This window comes from Nematostella vectensis, chromosome 13, assembly GCF_932526225.1.
Source record: "Nematostella vectensis chromosome 13, jaNemVect1.1, whole genome shotgun sequence".
Lineage (NCBI taxonomy): Eukaryota > Metazoa > Cnidaria > Anthozoa > Actiniaria > Edwardsiidae > Nematostella > Nematostella vectensis.
The window spans coordinates 8226437-8249904 of record NC_064046.1 but is presented as its reverse complement, the minus strand read 5'-3'; the positions used below and the strand labels follow the sequence as shown (position 1 = coordinate 8249904).

The window sequence follows — 23468 nt, the reverse complement described above, 5'->3', positions numbered from 1 at the left end:
TGCCTACTTAGTATGGAAGTCTCTGTCCTTTCAAATAGTGTGTCAAACACCATATACTCAGTTAGCCTGTCTGGGTCGGACCTGTTCCTTGATTAGGTATAAATCGACACAAGGTTGAAATGGTATGTTGAACGCCTCTGTAAAACAGAGTGGTTGCGCTGACGTTTCGAGCATTAGCCATCCGTGGGGGCCTATTGCTCCGACGAAGGGCTTACGCTCGAAACTTCAGCGCAACTGCTATGACGCCTGTTTCACAGAGGCGTCTAACATACCTTTAAAACCTTGTGTTCATTTATACCTTGTTTAAACCACGCCTACGCAGACCATCTATAGTTTTTCTCCAGCTTGCATGTAGTCTCTCTAGTTATATCACTGTTCATAGATTGCATGTAATCAAGGATGTATAACAGGATCTCTGGGGTGTAACTGCTGTATCCCTTTACATCATCATTATTCAGGCTAATTTCTGTTTCTGTAAGCATATCTTCGGGTCCAAATTGCGGAACTTGATTGCTTAGAACTTCCTCCAAGAACGCTATCGATTTCTTATTTTTCTCTATTTCTTGTTTCCACATTTCTGCATCAAAGTTCTCTCCCATTTTCCTCTTAAGATTGACCATGCTATCTGGCAACCTGCTAATGCCAAGACGATTGAGCCTGATCATGTCATCATAGCCAACTCCTCCATGGCATAGAACTGCGGATATACTGTAGGCAAAGGCAGACATTTTGGGGTTTCTTGCACGTTCAACTGCAGAAGTCGCCAACATAGCAGCATTAGTGTTCTCCTTTCCGAATGCCCCAATCACGCTTGCAATGCCACAAGGGGCAGTGGATTCTACTTTCTTCTAGTTCTGGAGTCCTCTGGAGTTCTAACTCGAACTTCACCGTTCGGATACTGGATAACCACCTTTACTTTCGCTCTTGATGAGGGGAACAGTTCTTCAACATCGTCGACATCGGAGCAGGTAGTTTGCGGCTCATTGAAGAGAGATTTTCTTGAAGTTTTGAACGTCGATCAATTACCAGACGCAGCTGGAATTCGGCCACTACGAAGCTGCTTGCGAAGAAGCGGACATCTATCGGGGGTACAAACGCTTGTGGGGAGCAAGCGTTTGCTTCAAACTGGTGTTTTCTTTTTCGCCTGGCCTTTAGAGGGGAAACTGACCTCCGCTAGAGAAGAACTTATAAGCTTGCACAGATTTCTTATCTTCCTTGCACACGGATTACACGTACGGCTAGATACCTCTGTTAATTCTGTAACTTTCAATCCTATCTCTTCGCATAAATTTTCGAGTACAGTTCCACGGCTCCAGTCTCTTTTAGAAGGAAAAAAAGGTTTTCAGGGGAAGCAAGCCGGTTCTTTATCTGACCCTCCTAACTTAACTATAAAACTCTGTTTGCAAATACGACAATAATCGTTAACTGAAGGCACATTACGGGCCGGCGCGATCTTTTTTGTTGGCGTAGGGTTCTCCTTCATTGCCTGGAGAATTTGCACCTCACCTAGCACCTTTATTGTGATCAAACCGCACATGGATCAGTTGTCATTTTATGTTTACATTCTCTGCGTCCGGGTTTGACAGCCATTGTCAAAGCAATTTGACCACGGTAGCCCAACCGTGTCGGGGGCGGGCATGACTCAAGCCCGGTCTTTCCTGTCGGCTCTCCTTTCTTCTCCCCCCCTTCCCCTTCCCCACCCCCTACTCTCTATTTTTTGCTCGCCACAGGCTTCCCAAATCCCCGAAAACGATCATTACCCCGAAAACACACAAGGAGAGCCGGCCCGCAGGCTACCTCTGCTATTTTCTGAATGCATCTGCAGATCACACAAAATGGGGGGAAGGCATAAAATATTCTGTTAGCCCAAGAGATTACAAATGCATTAACAAATGTTGCCTCTGGGTCTGGTCTTCATGGGGCACGTTGACGATAGGGGGCATAACGTCAATCTCCATTGACCCCCATAAGCTGTTAATTTCTGTAAAAACAGTCTGGTGCAATTCTGTTTTATCATTAAACAACCTTGATTTCTGATCTGCTGCAACAGTAGAAACTAGAAGACAAGCACCTTGGTTCTAAATTTCTCCCCAGACAGATCGTTTCCATCATCATTAATTTACCATTTAATCGGAAATTCCGGTACTTCTTGTTATTTTGTAAATGGTACAGATTCCTCCAACTAGAAAATTTCCTGGAAACGTGGAATTGTTTGAGAGGTAGTCCACTTTTACAGGGAATACGAGAAAATTGGGGGCCTCGGTCAAATGTTCTATGGTGCAAATGCAATTCCACTATTCCCCAGAAGGCGGTTGCACAAAGCCTGAATAAGTCCTATCGGGGTGACTTAGGGGCTGTTTACATGATACCGGATCAAGTTTCGTTCCGGGTTGACTTTGGGTTTCGTTCCACGTTTACGTGGCGGAATGCCTGACGGCGAGCCTGCATTGCTTCAGGACAGCACTCGCCTCAGAAAAATAGTGAAAAATGGCGGGAGCTGGAGCGATTGCACGACTCACCTTGCTGGCGGCATATATGAGGATGATAAATGAGCCGATACTTTTACTCTTTACCGCTTTGAGACGCCGAATGGCCCAATTTCTAGTTCCACTATGACCGCTGGACTTACAGACTAAGGATGCATAAATACAGTATAAGCCTCGACTTGATGCAAATTTCATGCGCATACCAGCAAGAATCCTCTGGAACTTTGCAATAAAACAATACAAAAACCTGTGAATACTTCATGATCCCGCTGGTATTTGCAATCGATTCAATTGAAACCGAGGCTTGCACTGAATTTATGCGTCCTCTGTGCCTATGATCAGCCGGCACAACGGAACTCGAAACTGGACTATTAATTTTCAATGAAATCTCCTGCTCTGTTGTGCAACTTTTAGGAGTTCCTTCTCGACTAGATTTGGCAAAACACGGGAAAAACAAGAAACCCCTAGGCGATTCTGGATAAAACCAGGACGAACAGATCAGTGGTGGTTGAACATGGTGAACGGAAATTGTCTATCAGAGGACTGGAAAAAGAATTTTAGAATGGACAGAACCAATTTTATGAGGCTAGTGGATGAACTTCGTCCGTATATAACTCCATCTCCTAGATCTCCAAGACCTGGGATTTCAGCAGAAAAAAAGGTACTTAAGTGTAAGCTTAAGAATTCCAGAAAAAGTCCATACCCCCTACGGAGGGAACTTTACAAAGGTACCCCCCACCCCAGGGGGTCATGGGTGACTACCCCCCACCCCCGGATTTTCCAGCCATGGAAAATTTACCCCCACTCCCCTCTGGAAATATTGTAGCTGCTGAAAATTGGGTATTTGGAGATCAATGCGCGTGCGCTACTCGTTCCAGGCAGCTCGACCGGCAATCTCGCCCCGGATTGAGCTTTCGGTCCGCGTTTACAAGATACCGCGAGTAAATATGAGTAAATTCTCGCACCAGAACGAAATTTCGGTCCGGAGCGAGAACCGGTGCGACTTCGATCCGGAATCATGTAAACGCGGAGTTACAAAATACAGAGTACATGAGGGGGACTGAAAAAAACGGTGTGAATTCACCCCGGATCGAAAGTCGATCCGGCGTCATGTAAACACACCATTTGCTTCTATACCCAGAAATTCTACTTTTGGGGTCCTGGGGCCGGATGCACCGCCGGATATGCGCTACCCACCGAATAAAATCCCTATCCAGCGGACAAAATAGCGTTGCACAAAGTGTGGATAGAACGCTGAATAGCCGTCATTTACCACTAAATGGCTTCCCGTTCCATGGAAAATATGCAAAGCGCGCACTGTTGAAAATTTTCAAACAAGATGGCGACCGTTGAAAGAGCTACAAAAATGCTGGAAAACAAACAATTTATCGAGGCAAAATACACGTAAATCATAGAATGTTCAAAGGGGTAGTGTGTAGCTTCTTCCAATTCTTGGGGAGTCAAATTTCTTGACAGAACGGGCAATATAGATTGATTCCAGTCCTGCCAGATCTGCATGTAAGTTCAGTGAAAATTTACCAACTGTAAAATTCGTCGTTTGCTTGTGTTTCAACTTTCACTGTGTCTGAAATTAATCTAAATTCTGAAAATAAATTGGAAAGCAAGAGGCCATTTTGTTTTTTCTTTATATTTATTCGGTGGATAAGATTTTCTCAGACCTCTAACATCCGGATAAATTAATCCGCTTGATTCGGGCGTTGTGTAACCGAATCACGCCATTCGGATAACTTTTATCCGCTGGATAAGGATTTAACCGGTGGGAAATTCTGGAATATAGGAAACTTTTTATTACCACTATGGCATTCCGGAAATAATGGGAACTCATTTCGGAATTTACAATTAAATGGTAAACAACCTAAATCTCCTCCATCATTTATACATGAGGGAAATTTAGAACCATCTATTGTTTTTGAGGGAATTTCGCTAGTAATCGTCCCTCAGAAAACAAAAGAATCCGAGGTGATCATGGTATTACTACAAATGTTCAGACATTTCAAAATCCCTGTACAGTTTAATATGTGCAAGCTTGTACAAAATATTATCCCATCTTTTAATATCGCGTTCCTTTTAGTCTTATATGTTCACTTTTCCAATTTTGAATATTTGTTCCTAATGTTAAGTTTTATAGGCTGAATTAGACTGCGCGATTTAGTCGTATGCTACTTGCCCGCAACACCTCTACCATTCCACTTGCAGAATGTAGAAAGCCTACGACTCTGCTACTACGATAGACTATGAAAGTCTAGTGTGCAATTGGCACGTTATAGGCAGGTCGCATACGACTAATAACTGCCGTCTCAATCATCCTTAAAACAACCCAACATTACCTATCTTCATCCAAAGCAAGCATGCAACCGGGAGCATTGTTACTCCCCGTGCAAACAGTATCAAGATTGCTGGCCCAGCAATGTTGGCGCCGTTTGCACACCATGTAAGGAGGTGTTGAGAAACAGTTTGCCAACATCTCCCTTGTCTTGAGGTCAGTCAATCAAGTCAGGCGGTGGAAAGAATGCTGGCCGGTGATGGCACTTTACAGATCCACCAAACAGCACAACAAGGTAGGTAGGTACCTGTTTGCTTTGTAATGTTTTTGTTTTATCTACGTATACACCTATTTCAATAAACGTTGCCAGTGCATGGCAAATGGAAGTTCTAAGAGCAAAAGCTTCTTACATTACGTAGAAACAATTGTATTTTTCGATGGCAGAACTGCCACTTGCGCTGATTTAAAACGTATTTGAAATAAGGGGTGGTGTTTTAGACTCATGTGTGTGATCCTTAATGTAAGCATTTATCAAAATGACATTAAATACTGATAATTATTCCACTGTAGATGCGAACAATCACTTTTTTATAAGCCTGCATTGCCTGAAGCTAAGTTCAAACGTCCTATTACCCTCGAGTCGTTCCAATACAAATGCAAATGAAGCTAAGTTCAAACGTCCTATTACCCACGAGTCGTTCCAATACAAATGCAAATGAAGATAAAACAAAACAGCTCGTGGTTAATATACGAAGTTTGAACTCGGTTTATTTATATTATACTTGGAATTTCTCCTTAGCCGCTTGTCTCCTCCGTTTCGACACACGATACGTGATGAACTTCCTAATCTCGTCGACAATGAAGACAGACGACGACACGGCAAGGAGGAGGAGGATATCGGTTATGTGCAGAGCTTCCGTCTGGAAGACTGCCTGCAGGGGCGCGAAGTATATGACCAGGAACTGGCCAATCAGAGAGCCTCCAACTGCATACAGGAACATGCGGTTCGTGAGGAACCCCACCTGGAATATGGACTTTTCCTGGATAAAAAGTAGATGCATGAGTTTAGAAGAGTCCATTATCTTCACCTGGTTTATGTTGGCTTAATTTGAAGTCCGATTTGCAGCCGAATAAACAGACTGCTGGACCCGCACCAGATTACTTGGGGCCAATTACGTAACAATCCCTGATTATTTCTAACGGAAAACGCGAAAATAAAAAAATATATCAAAATAGCCCAATGGAGCTCTACGACCAAAGCAAATATATCAAAATTGTAAAAGCAGTGTCTATTTGAAGTTTTTTTCGAGGATGTGGCCTGTTAAACATCAGGGGATGGCCTGTTAAACATCTCAGATTCTAATGTATTGTTTTGCCTTTTTTCGACTGAAGTAAACTGGTGCGATTGCCGCTTTAAGTGCAGACAGTAACCTATTCTTGTCTAATTAATGTCTACCCACATCACTACCACAAAAATTCAACTAATTCCATCATGCAACATCTAACCATACATCACTATCTCGTCTCACCCCAACCTACCCTAACGGAGCCTCTCTCTTAATCATTTCATCACGCCACATCTTATGCCATGCCTCACCATAACCTGAACCCACCCAAAATCACTCTAACGCAGCTAACTTTTTTCCATATCTCACTTAACCCTACTACCTTATCTCAGCCCTCCCCAATGGGGCTCACCTAAGTTCTGACACATTCTATCTATCATCAACACTTCAGCTCATACGTAACTTACCTCGTTCACCTCCGTCCACCTTTTCTCAAACTGCCCATGACAGCCAGCCAACATGACAGCACCTACACTTTATCTAACTTAACGCCTTCGTCTCATTCCAACTTACCTCAACTCTGCTCACTTCTCAACACCCATAACCATAACGTACCTTTTAAGTACTCTTATTTCTTTATCACAAAAATACCTAAAGGGGCAGTGTCATGGTAAGAACTTTGCAATAGCTCTCCGGCCCGGGCACAATGAATTTCAGTCAATTTCTAATATAAACTTGTAGAGAGCATGGAGGCAAAGTTACCTGTGATCGACAGCTGAGTGCGTTGAACATGTCGAAGAATACAAAGCACGTGAACGTCATGGTGGTGTCACGAGGAGTTATGATATTGTCCCTCATCTAGACGTCAAGACAATTAAAAACATTATAGATATAGAGGAGTCCTTTACTTTTACGGTTCAAACATAGCTACTGTAATTTTATGATCAATAAAAACTGAGATTCGGCTTGTTTTTTTATTGATTCGTTCATGGAAACACCGTTCGAACATCAGCCTCGGCATTACTGTAATGGGTAATATACCACAGTCCAGTTGGCCAGGCCAAGGCTCTTGTCAAAGAGGAATCATGAGACTCATAACCCAGTGCGTATCATCACCACACGGCCACTTGAAGACGACAATAAGTATAAACCATTTATGCGGCCATGTGGTTACTAACAACCTGGCCACGAGGGCAATAAGTGAAACGTGAGTTGCCCCCCCCTCCCCCCACTGCCAGAAAGGCTTCAAACGCACCCTACTAATGTTAAATTGTCTTAAAGGCCTTTTTATGCCCTTAAAGCCTTTTTAAATCTTTTTAAAAAAACGTAAGCGCAAATGGCCATTGTTTAATGGCAATTCTACGACTGAAGCTTAACCTGGCATTTCTGGCACTGTTTGCGATTAATTGACTTTTCTTACGGTTATAATAATACACATAAGGGGCGGTCAGCCTTACAACTACCGTTTGCACTGCCAACATTATTTTTGAAATAGGGATAAGTGTTTAAACTGTGCGCTCACCTCTCTCCAGAAGACCCACAGTGTCCCACATACTATCAACAGCGCAGCAGAGATGACCTTGGCTATCAATGTCTTGGTGATCATGGGACTCTTGACATTACGAGGGGGTCTTCTCATGACGTCACTGTCAACGGGCTCCACCCCGAGGCTAAGAGGGACACATAAGTAAATACGAATAGGCATATAGGATACTTTTTATTATCCCGTGAAAAAATATTTTATTTTTAGAGAAGGGAATCTCAGAAAGCACAAAATAGAACAACAAGAGACATTAAACTCTAAATCGTCGAAGTGTATTTCCAATTTAATTAAAAAAAATATTGAAAAAGTAAAGCTTAGATAATCATAAAACCGAAAAAGTGGACCAATTTACTAGAGGGTAGGGGCCGTGTTTGGGACCCATTGAAATTAAAAACAGTTTTAAGTCGACTAGGCATGGGATTGTTGTGGGTGTTCCTGTTTAAAAGCGTAAATTCATTGAACTCGCGACCTATTGGGAAGTTGAAATGATCACAATGACACAATGATCAACGAAATAAAAGCGCACACCACAATACGAAAAGGTACGAAGGTACGAAAAGTACGCATACATCAGGGTTTGTTGGGGCATGCGCCTTTCTCTTATTATACTGTGAAGCCTAATCGTTGTTTAGTTCACACACAAAATAAACACTGCTAAACGATATATTGTTAATCGGTAAACATTGAAAAGCATACACAGGGAGAAAGGTAAACATTGAAAATGATGCAATTAATGACTTTTTACCTGGTTTTTTATGATTTGGTTATGGGCCTTTTGTCTCGTATGGGGCGCCTCTGGGTACGAGACTGGACTTACCTCTGCGCGGGCGGCCCGTCCATGATAATATTAATCCACAAGATTTGCATAGCGTTCAATGGGTTCGGCAGCTTGAGAAATGTGGATATGGTGATTAGAGAGATCGCTGCGATGCTCCTAGAAAGAAATCAATAATACTGATTGCGTAAAACTATAGAAGCACTGGGACAACTGCGCTACACAACACCCCTTACTTATCTTAATATTTCTAAAACTCGTTATTCCCATACTCATTTTTCCCAAACGCATTACCAGCCATACCAGCCCAGCCCATACCAGCGTAGCTGCTTTGTAGCATGTAAATCCAGGAGAGAGAGGCTCTCCTTACTGATGTATCGTTAAATGCTGTACCGACGTCTGTTATAGCGCTTCCTATGTATTGTTTTTACAATATTTTCTTTCCTTTCCCAACCTTTTCCGTGTGCATAGATCAGCGTGCCTAGCTCTTCAAATCCTCGCACTTTCCGTATCGCTGCAAGCCCTTGATTGGCTCAATGATAGACCTCACGCTAATCCCAATAAACTCAGAGCTTCGATTTGGTTCATCGCGATACAGTGAACAAACATAGTACGTCGCGCGCTACCGTGGCCGCCAAGCCGTTTAAAACCAATACACATGCGAGAAACATAGATATCTACTTCACTAGTCAAACTGCCTGGAAAAGAAAACTTAGGTGTACATCAGCAAAACATCAAAACATGACTAAAACCTTCTAGTTGTAAACTGTGGTTCTCGCATACTAATTGTCTCTAACATTCCTTGATGGCCATGGTAAAGCGCGTCGAATTGTAGCTGTAAATATAACTGTAAATTGTCCGTACTTACGTGCTGAGTTGGAAGCGCACAAAGTTCTTAATGTTGTAGAAGATGCCCTTGCCCTCCTCGATGGCCGCCATGATGGTGTTAAAGTCGTCGTCGACCAGTATCATCTCCGCGGCTTCTTTACTGACATCCGTACCGGATTTACCCATCGCTATACCTATATCAGCCCTCTTCAGCGCCACGGCATCATTCACGCCATCCCCAGTCATCGCTACCACATGACCGTGCTGCTGGAGAGCCTAGGACGAGAGACAGAGTGGCTAAGTAACCAAAAACGTAATCGACATAGTTACCGACCGAGTCCTACCGTGACCAGCTTGACAGTTTCAGGAACAAATGCAATGAGTATGCGACAACGTAATTTTCGATTGAAATGTTTTATACCCATTGATCAAGGAGACTAGAACATTTACAGTTTTCACACTGCAATCTCCAAGAGCTTATAAGGATCTTGTCAGTGTTCAGGAGCACTTGGCTCTTGTCGAAGTGGAATCATGAGATTCATAACCCAGTGCGTATCATCATTACACTGCAAGTTTATCCATCTCGCACATACAAATCCAGAAAGGGAAACCTCAAGTCAAGTGTGTAATGTTGCCAAGACCAATACACTGTTAGACTCTGCTGAACTCTCTTTTTAATTAATGGGGTGTTATTAAGTCATAAGTGTCACTGAAGCAGAATTTTTTCTTTTCTCTTACATAAGAAAAATCAGTTAGTTGGAATAGTTAAAACGGCCCTCAGACAGTATTAATGTAAAGTAATTTACATGCTTTTATTAAATTCAGGAGTGCCCTGTTTGAATATTGCCAATAAATAAATAATTTAAAAAAATAATGTATACCGGAGCAATGAGATAACATACCTTTACTATTGCGACCTTGTGCCTTGGGCTGACCCGGTAAAATACAGACACCTGGTCAATAATAGTGGAGAGTTGGAGTCCATCTAGCGCCTCCAGCTCCTCGCCTGATAACGTGGGTCTTCCCTTGAAGTGGATCCCGAGTAGCTCCGCTACAAGCGAATCAGAAGATAATATACTCAGTGTACAGTGTATTGTACACTAAAGAAATGTGATTTAGAAACTTAGGTCGCAAGTGAAAAACTTTAAGAGCCTCTCAGCCGACATTTTGTTGCCCAAGTAAAATACAAAAACAAAAACGAGAAAGCATTTCCATATGATTAGATCCCTACAGTGGCAGCTTATTAGGGGGTACCACTGTATAAATTTTTTTTTAGATATTATTTCGTCACCGATTGAAGGAAAACAACGACAAAGGTGTGGCTAACAAGGGCTATTCAATGTAAGAATATAATCTACGAATGACAAGAAAAAAACATATCCCTACCGATAGTGATGGCTGTTTCGCGGGAATCTCCCGTAATCATTTTGACCTGCACACCGCTGTCCAGCAGTGTTCGCACCGCCTCGCGTACGCCATTTCGCGGGGGGTCTAGCAATCCCATTATTCCTAGGTAGGTGAGCTGTTGTAGATCTTCGCCGTGAGCAAAAGCGATGACTGCAACACATAACGATGCCAATGATTACTAATATAACACAAAAGGGGAAGAAGCCCAGTGCAAACAGGGTGTCTATATTTCTGGCAAAAACAGCCAGCACCATTGGCCCAATAAACCCAACCGCGTGTTGCAGGGTGTTGTGTGAAGCAGCTCACCAACATTTCTCTAGTCTTTTGGTCAACCGAGCGTAGCGGTGCCAGCAATGGTTGTTGATGTTGTCGCTGTTGCACGGGGATTGAGAATAGTCGAAATAGTCATTAGATAGAGCGTATGTGGTGGAGGGTACGGCAAAGGGCGGAAAATAAGCCTGACGTGAAAGTACTAAGTTTGACACGTTTCATCTGTTTTTCTCCAAATGTGAGGTGAACAGACCAGATTTCAGTCTATCAAGGCCGGTCATGTACACCGCAAACTAGACTATCTCTGTTCGAAGGTCCTTGCTTATTAAGTGATAATTCAGCGCTAATCATAAAAGTTTTTTATTTTAATTTTCAGCCAGGTTGCCTAACCTGACCGAAAAACCGTCTTTCCTGGAGGGGACGATTGGAATAATAATTATACTATTCTTATTTTTGGAAGAGGGAATAACAAATAAACAAACCTCTGAGGCCACGGGAAGACATGGCTAAGACGGCGTCTCCTATTCTCTCCACATCTTTGGCCGTCATGGGTACCGCGGAGCCGTTCTTGTAATATGAAGTACATTGGCGCATCACGTTCTCGGGGGCACCCTTGACATAGTATATATCCCGCGCGATCTAAAGGGACATGCAAAGACTCAATAAACAGCTTGCCTCCCACATCTTAACAACGGATGGTAGCTATTGGGTTACATAGTAACGGTCGAATGTTTTAGCACCCCAAAAGGGGTGACATATTTGATATTGTATGGGAAAACGAGATAGAACATCGTAAAAACAGCATTTTTTTATATTCTTCTTTGCAAATGGGCTAGCCTTTCCTATTTGCGTTGATGTTGTGAACAGTAGCTTGGAAGTAAAACAAACTTCGTAATAACTATTAACAAACTCCCCCTCCCCCAGCGCAACCTAACTGCCAACTTCCCCTCCGCCATCACAACCTAACTGCCAACTCCCCCTCCCCCAGCGCAACCTAACCGCCAACTCCCCCTCCGCCATCACAACCTAACTGCCAACTCCCCCTCCTCCAGCGCAACCTAACCGCCAACTCCCCCTCCCCCAGTGCAACCTAACCGCCAACTCCCCCTCCGCCATCACAACCTAACTGCCAACTCCCCCTCCCCCATCGCAACCTAACTGCCAACTCCCCCTCCCCCATCGCAACCTAACCGCCAACTCCCCCTCCCCCAGCGCAACCTAACCGCCAACTCCCCCTCCGCCATCACAACCTAACTGCCAACTCCCCCTACCCCATCCCAACCTAACTGCCAACTCCCCCATCCCAACCTAACCGCCAACTCCCCATCCCCCATCGCAACCTAACTGCCAACTCCCCCTCCCCCATCCCAACCTAACTGCCAACTCCCCCTCCCCCATCGCAACATAACTGCCAACTCCTTTAAGGTTCTTTTAAGGTAAGTAATAGATAACCAGAACAAGCGATGTGTTCCATTTAAGAAAAAGAACAACAGCCGATTCCCCATCTATTCAAGCAGGGTGTTGCACAAGTTGGGTACCTCGGCCATAGCGGAGCTCCTGTGTTTTCTTCTGCACTTGACTGCCATAAGCTTCTTCTCTGAACTAAAGGGGCGCTCGTCTACACGGACAAAATCCTCCCTGATGTCATGGTAACCAAGCTGTGAACAAATAAACAAATTAAACCCGGTCAACGTTAAAGCTATAGGAAATATCACTGCGATGAACCGGGAGCCTGGATGAATCAAGCTGTTCACACAAGCAGACATAGGGAGGATTTTTATAGACAGTTTTGAAGGGGCGGTCAGTGTTTTATTCACAGCAACCCCAGGATTTACTATCTTTGCCGCAGTCATGGACGTGCAAAATAACATGGCGGGCTTTCGTAAATTCTGCTTTTCTTTGCAAGGATACTCAGGCAAGCAGGCAAGTATACTTAGGCAAGCAGGCTAGGATATACAGGCAAGCAGGCTAGGATACTCAGGCAATCAGGCGAGGATCCTCAGGCAATCAGGCGAGGATACTCAGGCAATCAGGCAAGTATACTTAGGCAAGTAGGCTAGGATATACAGGCAAGCAGGCTAGGATACTCAGGCAATCAGGCGAGGATACTCAGGCAATCAGGCGAGGAATTCAGGCAAGCAGGCGTGGATACTCAGGCAAACAGGTGTGGGTACTCAGGCAAACAGGTGTAAATAACTAGGCAAGCTACTGTACGATACCACAGGTAAAGGTACTTGCCTTTTGTGCCACTGTGACGATTGCACCCTCCGTGGGTTGGCCATACAACACTCCGTTCCTGATGCTAGCGTTATTGCAAAGGTAGCCAGCCTGAAACATACACCAATCAACAACTGAGCTTAAGCTACAGTAGGCAGACATACAGCAAGCTTTCACGAAGATTATACAAACTTTGATGACCATAAGAAACAAAAGTCACCAGTCATCATTTACTAAATAAATCAAACGCAAATAGATATGAATGTTCAATACAATAAGCATATGCAGCTTTGGGTGGTAACTGTTTGGCATCTGTCAGTCAAAATTCTGAGCGGTTTTCATTGGGATACACTTGGCAGCAACGCATTGACTAATCAAGGGGTTCCAAAATGTCTTCCGGTACAAATTCAGAACTCCGTTGATGGAAGTGAGAACCCGTCTTGGAATTTGGGAAATCTTGACTCGAGTTCTTAGAATACTCGAAACCGCACTAGCGTAAGCGCTCGAGCAGTGATTGTCGTTTTATCTTTTTTTACTGGGGAATATAGCCTACGTGCAGCCGGCGGCTGCATGCAGGCTGGGAAATACAGCAAACTCAAACACGTGAAATCAAAGAGAAACATGCATCATAACCCGTGAAGTTTGTTCATTTGAAAAAAAGACACTGGCTTTTTATCATGCCATTCAACCGTAAAGTGTATGACTACCCAAAAGGCATAAAATGTGATCCGTTAAGAATATTATTTAAATAAACAGAAGCTAAGGAGTTGCTATTTCGACTTTGTTAATAACTAGCGAGAATTACCTCAACTGTTTTGGCAATGGAGCTATTGCTGGTATAAGTGATGGGGTCTTCATTTAATATGACCTCACCAAGGGGGCTATAGCCAACACCTGTTGCCTACAATAAGAAACGACAAACATTAGATATACGACCATGAGTAATTAAAACTCGGAAACCTTGCAAGAACAAGCTATTTGATTGGTCGAGAAACTCAGGATAAAATGCAATATACACCTCCTAGGTCGATATTTTCCTGCGCCCCAAAATCAACCAAAATGGCAGGTGTAACAGCCGATTTGCAAGTGTTTCCGAAAGAAAATGAATTTTCTGCCACTATCCAAAAATGAATATTCTGCCACCTCAATGGAAATGGTATAATTGTTAATTATATATCTCATATATCGCAAGACGTCTTTACCCACCTCTGCATAGAAGCCATCAGCGGTAAATATCTGTGAGACCGTCATCTCGTTCTTTGTCAGCGTCCCTGTCTTATCAGAGCAGATCACGCTGGAGCACCCAAGAGTCTCGACAATGGGGAGCTTCTTGACTATTGCATTTCTCTTGGCCATGCGCATAACACCCAGTGCCAGCGTGACGGTGACTACTATTGGGAGACCTTCAGGGATGGCTGCTACAGCAAGACTAGATAGACATCAACAGACACACAACTCAATAACGTTGATAACTATTGGGAGACCGTCAGGGTTGGCTGATAGGGCAAGACTAGATAGAGATGAACAGACACACAACTCACTAACGGTGATAACTATTGGGAGACCTTCAGGGTTGGCTGATAGGGCAAGACTAGATAGAGACGAACAGACACACAACTCGCTAACGGTGATAACTATTGGAAGACCGTCAGGGTTGGCTGATAGGGCAAGACTAGATAGAGACGAACAGACACACAACTCAATAACGGTGATAACTATTGGAAGACCGTCAGGGTTGGCTGCTACAGCAAGACTAGATAGAGATTAACAGACACACAACTCACTAACGTTGATAACTATTGGAAGACCGTCAGGGATGGCTGCTACAGCAAGACTAGATAGAGATGAACAGACACACAACTCAATAACGGTGATAACTATTGGGAGACCTTCAGGGATGGCTGCTACAGCAAGACTAGATAGAGATGAACAGACACACAACTCGCTAACGGTGATAACTATTGGAAGACCGTCAGGGTTGGCTGATAGGGCAAGACTAGATAGAGATGAACAGACACACAACTCACTAACGGTGAGAACTATTGGAAGACCGTCAGGGATGGCTGCTACAGCAAGACTAGATAGAGATGAACAGACACACAACTCAATAACGGTGAGAACTATTGGAAGACCTTCAGGGCTGGTTGCTACAGCAAGACTAGATAGAGATGAACAGACACACAACTCGCTAACGGTGATAACTATTGGAAGACCTTCAGGGCTGGTTGCTACAGCAAGACTAGATAGAGATGAACAGACACACAACTCGCTAACGGTGATAACTATTGGAAGACCGTCAGGGTTGGCTGATAGGGCAAGACTAGATAGAGATGAACAGACACACAACTCACTAACGGTGAGAACTATTGGAAGACCTTCAGGGCTGGTTGCTACAGCAAGACTAGATAGAGATGAACAGACACACAACTCGCTAACGGTGAGAACTATTGGAAGACCTTCAGGGCTGGTTGCTAGGGCAAGACTTGATAGAGATTAAACAGACATATAACTCACTAACGGTGATAACTATTGGAAGACCGTCAGGGATGGCTGCTACAGCAAGACTAGATAGAGATGAACAGACACACAACTCACTAACGGTGAGAACTATTGGAAGACCTTTAGGGCTGGTTGCTAGGGCAAGACTTGATAGAGATTAAACAGACATATAACTCACTAACGGTGATACTGTAACTATTGGAACACCGTTAACTAACTAACTAACTAACTAACTAACTAACTAACTAACTAACTAACTAACTAACTAACTAACTAACTAGCTAACTAACTAGCTAGCTAGCTAACTAACTAACTAACTAACTAACTAACTAACTAACTAACTAACTAACTAACTAACTAACTAACTAACTAACTAACTAACTAACTAACTAACGGTGATAACTTAGCTAGCTAGCTAACTAACTAACTGACTGACTGACTGACTGACTGACTGACTGACTGACTGACTGACTGACTGACTGACTGACTGACTGACTGACTGACTGACTGACTGACTGACTGACTGACTGACTAACGGTGATAACTATTGGAACACCGTTAGGGTTGGCTTATAGGGCAAGACTTTAAAAAAGAGACGAACAGACATTCAATTTACAAACAATGATTAATATTGAAAGACTTTCTGGGGTGGCTTCTATGGCAAGATTGTGTAGAGACGAACAAACACACAATTCACTAAGAAAAACTACTATGGGAAGACCTTGAGAATAAAAGCCGTCAAAGGTAAATATCACTGTAAGACTTTTATCTCTTTTTCACTAACTCTGGATTTTTCTAATAGAGATGAATAAATACAAAGAATTCAGGTCGGATGGTGTTATTGGTCAGTCAATCTTTACAATTACTGTAATGTTCGTTATTATAACTATCAGGTCTCAAAATGGAAACACCGTACAGTAGTAGCACCTGGATTTTACTAGTGGTCATGGTTCACACAAAATTTACTTTATTTTGGTCAAAGAATCAGAATCAGAACCATGGCGAGTACAACTCAAGGGTATCGTTCTCTGAGTGGGGCGATCATGCTCAACTGTGACCGAGGCGACTGTACTTTGGGGCGATCGTCCTGCAATTCTTGTAGAAGATACTGTACTTTGATTTCCAGGCGTCTTTAATGGATTCTTCTTTTTAGTGTTTAGGAGTATATAGTGGACATCAATTATAATAACAACGTAATATTTAGGAACAAAAAACATGCATATTGTCTTTGAGAGAATCAAAGTTATCGTATTCCTTACCTTACACCTATTGTAAACATTTCTAGTATGGCTCTTTTCTGAATCCAGCCAAGAAGAACTATAAGACCTAAAAAGGACAACATGGAATTATTATATAATAGCTATACTGAATTATTACGTGTATACTGTATATATAGCTGAATTGTTGATTTCAGCTAAGAACACCAGCCAAAATGAATTTATCAGAATTATTACATATTATTTTTAGCATTATTGTTATCAAATGCATCTTCGTTTGCTATAGTTATAACAACATTCAACACCAACACCACTTTGTCATGTTTATCATTGTTCCGCTACAAACACTATATATATTATAATACCATATACGACAAAATTGACACAATCATCATCAACATCACTATGATCATCACCATTATCATAAGCATGATTGTTATCACAGCCATCATCATTAACTGTAATTATCACAAAATCTTACCACCACCACCATATCATCATGTTTATTCCTTATCAGCAACTATCGCTACATGATCATTGTCAGGATAATAGGCATAATCATCATTAACATCAATATGTCAATCGCCTTTCAATATATCCACTTTTGTCATACATAACTATTGCTATCATCGTCACCTCCATAGTTCAGCTCATATCATTTGACAACAATCCAAAAAAGGACTTTGAAATCCTCATCGGTTCACTTACCTATAATACATAAAGAATAAAAAGACAGCTGTTTCCCAAGGCTGTCCATGCTCTTCTGAAGAGGTGTTTTAGGAGTCTGCAAGATCAAGTGTATCCAGAATTAAATTACTTGCAAATAGACAGAATAAAATCATTTCAACAAGAAGACATCAATGAACCCAATACCTCTTCTGCTTTCATAAGCTTGAAAATTTCTCCAAACTCAGAGTTTTCACCTGTCCCTATAACAACACCCTGAAAACATTGAAAAGGAATAAACAAGCACAATACTCAGTACATATACATTGTACTACTCTGAACAGCAACTCTACAACATACTGTATTATACACGATGTATGTAACATAAACTGCATACTGTACACCTATTTCAAAAAAGGTTGTCAGTTAGAAACTGCAAATTGCGATTGGTTCTATGCAGAAAGGAACCATGGGTCTTATTCCTACCAAATGCTGAAGAATATGGGTAAATCATACAATTATCCATTATATGTCATTGATGTTTGGCTCTGACATTGCTGGACTTTATTCCACACCTTAACATTTACGAAAAATTAGTACCCATAAGCATCTTTGAAGATTAGAACTGCCATTTACCATTTGCCATTAGTACTAACAACCTTTTTGGAACAAGTGTATGCAACAAATTGTAAATGCTTTACTAATTTCATTTTCCATAGTGTACAATACAATACAGTGGAACCTGGGTTTTACGTTACTGGATTTTGTAAATGCTTTACTAATTTCATTTTTCATTGTGTACAACAAAATACAACAGAGGAACCTGGATTCTACGTTACTGGATTTTACGATAACCTCGATTTTACGATGACGTTCCATTATCCCGGTGGAAATGCAGTAAAATGGATCAAAAATTACCTCGATCTTACCATATTGAATACAATGATATTCTCGATTTACGATCCAAATTTGTTTTCCCAAGCGTAATTTTGACCTCGATACAACAATATTACTGACTCTGTCTATCAAAAAAAGAGAGAATAACTCAAGACACCACACACGCACAGTACCGTTAACGATTTTTTGACTTGACAGATCTTATTAAATACAGATTTAAAGTCTTACAGAGAGTAGATTTACAATATAAATATTTTGTAAAAGCTGATAATTAACCCAGCCCCGCTACAACAATATTTTCAAAGGATTTTCCTTGATATAGTAAAATCGAGAACCTTTTTGCAACGATACCAAGATTTTACGATACATTTTCTTTCTCCCGAGGCATATCGTAATATCCAGGTTGCATTGTAGCTAGTATAGCATACAGCAGATGCATCACTCCCACACCCCAGACCACTGGCTGCTGAAAACAGTCATTCCACATAATAGAATAGCCAAATCTTAGACTTTTTGCCTATAGTGTAATATCTATCTATCTATCAATAATAAAGAATTTAAGATATCTTATAACTGTTTACCTTCCCTCTCCCACTTCTGACCAGTGTGCCCATGAATGCAATATTGCGCCTGGCCGAGACACCAGACCCAGAGTTTACAGCAGGTATAGGGAGGGTGGTCTTACTGGCTGGTTCCATTTCCCCAGTAAAGCTAGATTCATCGATTTCAAGGTCCACCGCCTAGAGTAATAAAAAGGTATGCCAGTACAATAACTATGTGAATGAATTATAAAAAAATCAATAGAACATGAAAATAATTATAATGATGGTTGCTACAGCTTTCTCAAAACCCACCGGCTGCCGGCTCAACAAGCAGCCTTTTCTGCTGATTTGACTGTCTCCAGCAGACAAAAAAATAATGTGATTTTTGTGTTTGGTATTGACATGGAAAATGAAACCTTCAGCAACCTAAAACAACTCAGTACTCATAATGACCTGCTCCCAAAAATCTTTACAAGAATGCTGTTGCTATGATGATATGGATGATTATGGAGATGACAATGATGATGATAGCAATCATGATAATGAAAATGATGATGGTGGTAATGATGATAACTAGATAGTATCCAATGTATTCATTTTACAAAATATGTACATATCAAACAACTAAATCAGAAATTGTTGCTTCTAAACATGGAAATTGTGCCCATTTGCAGATTTGCCTATGAAAATGCCCAAATACAGTGTTTGTAAGAGAAGTCATAACAGAATAAGAAAAAGTTGTGCATTTTCTGCTCACAAAATTGAGCAAGGAGATCACTGAATGGAAAGGCCAACATACACCAATTTCAATAAACGTTGTCAGTGCAAACGGCAAATGGCGATTGTCAAATGGCAGTTCTATCAAAAAATACAATGGAAATTTCTACTGACTGAAGGAACATTTGGATAATTTCTGTGATTATATTACTTATCATCTTTATTCTTACAAATAATTATACCCATAAGCAGTTATTGGTCTTCGATTTGCCAATTATCATTCGCAATTTGAATTGACAACGTTTATTGAAATAGGTGTTGTACACAAATCTATGTTACACTGCTCACCTCAGTCAGGCGTATATCAGCAGGAACTCTGTCTCCAATAGAGATACAAACCAAATCTCCTGGTACCAGGCACCGGGCCAGGAAATTAAACATCTTCCCTGCTCTTACACTGCAACATAATAAGGTGTCATTAGCAAGACCATCTCTTGGATCTCAAGTTTTTCTCGTTTCACAAAAATCACAGTTTCAATCCTAGGCCATATTCTGTGGTCAGACATGATTTGTGTGCAGCTGAGTGAGCTATGCCTTTGACTATAACATCTGCACTCTTGTTGTTTCTTATGATGGTGGTCAGCTTTTTTTTTAGAATGCATATTGCTACCAGGATATCGATGGAAAACCTGAAGTATTGCTTTTGTGAGTGCTAAAGCATAACTCACCAGTGGCATTGTGGTGGAACTAACTTGGTAATAGCTTCGACAGATTTATCAGACCTGTACTCCTACAAAAAAATGGTTGTTCAGTTATCAATCAAGCAGAGTTGATCAATTATTCACAATAGTATGATGTATCTGGTTCTAATTAAAACATTTTTGTACTACCCAAAGGAGGTACTGGGACAATGTCATGGCAGAGTTAAATATTATGAGATATAAACTTATGGAGTACCCACTCTGGGGTTGCTACAGTATGTAAGCAGTTTTAGTAAAGTTTCCAGGAATGCAAAAGACACTTACTTGAACAAATGCTACCGTAACCACTATCAAAATTGCCTGAAATAAAAAAGAAACCTGTAAGTCAGTAATGAGTACTTATTAGTGACAGGAGAATGGAAGGGAGCCGCACCGTGAAAACAGTACATAAATCTCATTTTTTTTTCAGGTAATTTAAGAGTAATTTAATAATTTTCAGAGACCAGTACACAATATCTCCTGCAGTACATGGAAGTTTTTCTCCTCTAATGTTTGCCACCTGAAGCAAGTAAATTTATTACTGTACTCACCACAGTGATACTGAAAGCGTCATCGAATTGACCCATACATATACTGACAAACCCTGATGCCAGCAAAAGCAATATCATGGGTTCTTTAAACTGCAATAAACAGAACATATTAACCTTTTTCTACTATACATTGCTGAATCTTCATTGCGCAAAAAAATAGGTACATGCACATGAATTGCATGATTTAACATACTCTCATGTTCTCACATGTTTTACATTAGTGCGCTTTCATGCACCATTGCTGTATATCAAATAAAAAAAATGAACTTTGCTTCTTCTGCTGCCTCTTGCATAATAAACCAGGGGTGGTGGCATGGTCCCACAGACAGTAGACTAGTCACTGGCACTACAAGCAATGGTACCAACATGCCAGCAATATTGAGAAATCACAAGATCATTCCCTAAATATTCTACTGTTTGCATGACCCATAATATTATAAAAAACTGTCATGTGGAGTATTGTTAAATACCAAGGTTAGTATTATCCAAACATGCACCTGAAAACTGTAATGATGATATATTAATAGAGTAAACAAAAAGCTCAGCACAGCACATGCATACGACTTTGCACAAAACTGCACAAACATGCTGTAAAACCTTTGAAACACTGTATTTTACAATGTATTTGGTGAGATTGTTTTGTATCATTTCTATTTAAAAAGTTTAAATATTAAAATGGTGTAATATTGCAGATAAATATACAGATGAATCTTTTGTAGCCAAGGGATATTAATAGCTTAGTTCTAATTTCACATTCTATTCATATATGCACTATTTGCATGGGGCTATATCTGTTCATACGACTTTGCACAAAACTGCACAAACACGCTGTAAAACCTTTGAAACACTGTATTTTACAATGTATTTGGTGAGATTGTTTTGTATCATTTCTATTTAAAAAGTTTAGATATTAAAATGGTGTAATATTGCAGATAAATATACAGATGAATCTTTTGTAGCCAAGGGATATTAATAGCTTATTTCTAATTTCACATTCTATTCATATATGCACTATTTGCATGGGGCTATGTCTGTTCAGATGTTTATTCATTTTCATTTATTCATTCATTTGTTTTCAGATAATTGGAGCTACAAGAAATGAAAGGTATGTGATGATATAAATTCAACCTAAAATTGGAATAGACACTTGTTTAAGAAAAAAGCAATTTATATCTGAAGCAGAGGGGTTGTGAATAATACCAAAAGTAACAAACAATACTCCATTGTTTGGAGAAGTACCCTTGTATCAATAAAACACAAGCTCACCTGCACTTTTAGAATAAAAAAATAGAAAATGTATTTCAAATATAATAAAAAGATTATTAAGTTATCAAAACTACAGGAAAATTTAGGAAAACAACCTTGATTAACCTTGTTCTTGGGGTCGCTACAGTGATATATAAAAAGGGTTGCTTAGAAATGTAAGTTATACAAACGATAGCCAGATTACAGATCCTCCCGTATGTAACACACTAAATGACCCACACAGTTCATTGAACTATATCAAACACTAAAACACACGATTCACAACTAAAACACTACTTGCAAAGCAAGCATCACATATATTACTTCCATTGTACTCTATCTATAAATCTGTTGACGATAATAAACGAATTGTACCTGATCGAGGTATTTTTTCCACAGTGCTTTTTCTTCAACTACATCGAACTCATTCCAACCGTGAAGCATTCTTCGTCTTTCAATCTCGTCATTACTCAAGCCCCTGCTCTGGTCTGTATTAAATTGTTTAAGTACTTCTTCTACGGCCATTGCACTGGCCGCACAGGACGAAATGACCGTAGCCATCATTTCTGGAGCTTCACGAAGTTGAGGGACAGGCAAATCGTCCTCCTCTTCTTCCGTCTTTAACCTTGTATAATCCCCCATTTCCACGAATATTCCATAAACATTTTAAACCTTAAATAGAACCATTACCTAGTTAGATCTATGTTGCATTATTTGGAATGTTACGATGAAGAAATAATATTTTTCTGACACGTTATTGTCACATATTTACAATTGCACTCGTTGTACTTTTGAGTTTTATAGTCCCGGCATGCACTGCGCCGTCTATCGTTCCCAGGGCTCATTGCTTTGTCCACAGGGTACCCGACAGGTTCGTCTTTTTTTTTTAGAAAGGAAGTACGGCAGGTTGAGGGCCGGTTGTATTTTACCTTTCCGACAATATTTTTGGCAGCGGCGCAGCCAGGACAGGAGATGGCCCAAAAGGGACTTTCAAGGCATTTTATTCTGTATTTTAGATAATGTCTCATACATACTCATACTGTATTGCTGGATTTTTGGCTGTTAAAGGGGGGGGGGGGCTCCAGGCCACCCCCCTGGCTACGCCCCTGTTTTTAGTATGACATTAGCCAAAACAGCTTATACCATTTCAATACAATACTCTACTAATATGTGGGCATCACTTGGTAATATGGTTTACTTCTATAGTCCTCTAACATCTGTATGTGGTTTCAAAAGACAGCATTCATTTTTCATGAATAATGCACTAGCCATTTGGAACCATATTACCCATGGATTCA

At 41.0% G+C, this 23468-nt stretch overlaps 1 protein-coding gene across 1 annotated transcript; it reads right to left on the bottom strand.

Moving 5' to 3' along the window:
• Nucleotides 1-4498: 4498 nt before the first annotated feature.
• LOC5507033 (calcium-transporting ATPase type 2C member 1) lies at nt 4499-22980 on the bottom strand. The gene is made up of 21 exons (XM_032375518.2): nt 22546-22980; nt 20926-21015; nt 20660-20695; nt 20363-20424; nt 19983-20091; nt 18957-19115; nt 17686-17754; nt 17521-17596; nt 16855-16921; nt 14303-14525; nt 13902-13997; nt 13118-13207; nt 12418-12537; nt 11362-11518; nt 10589-10759; nt 10105-10253; nt 9243-9478; nt 8417-8533; nt 7579-7726; nt 6819-6914; nt 4499-5810 (listed from the first exon to the last, which is right to left on the bottom strand). Exons 1-21 carry the CDS (start codon nt 22810-22812, stop codon nt 5547-5549), a joined length of 2802 nt encoding a protein of 933 aa, XP_032231409.1. The 5' UTR covers nt 22813-22980; the 3' UTR covers nt 4499-5546.
• Nucleotides 22981-23468: the final 488 nt, after the last annotated feature.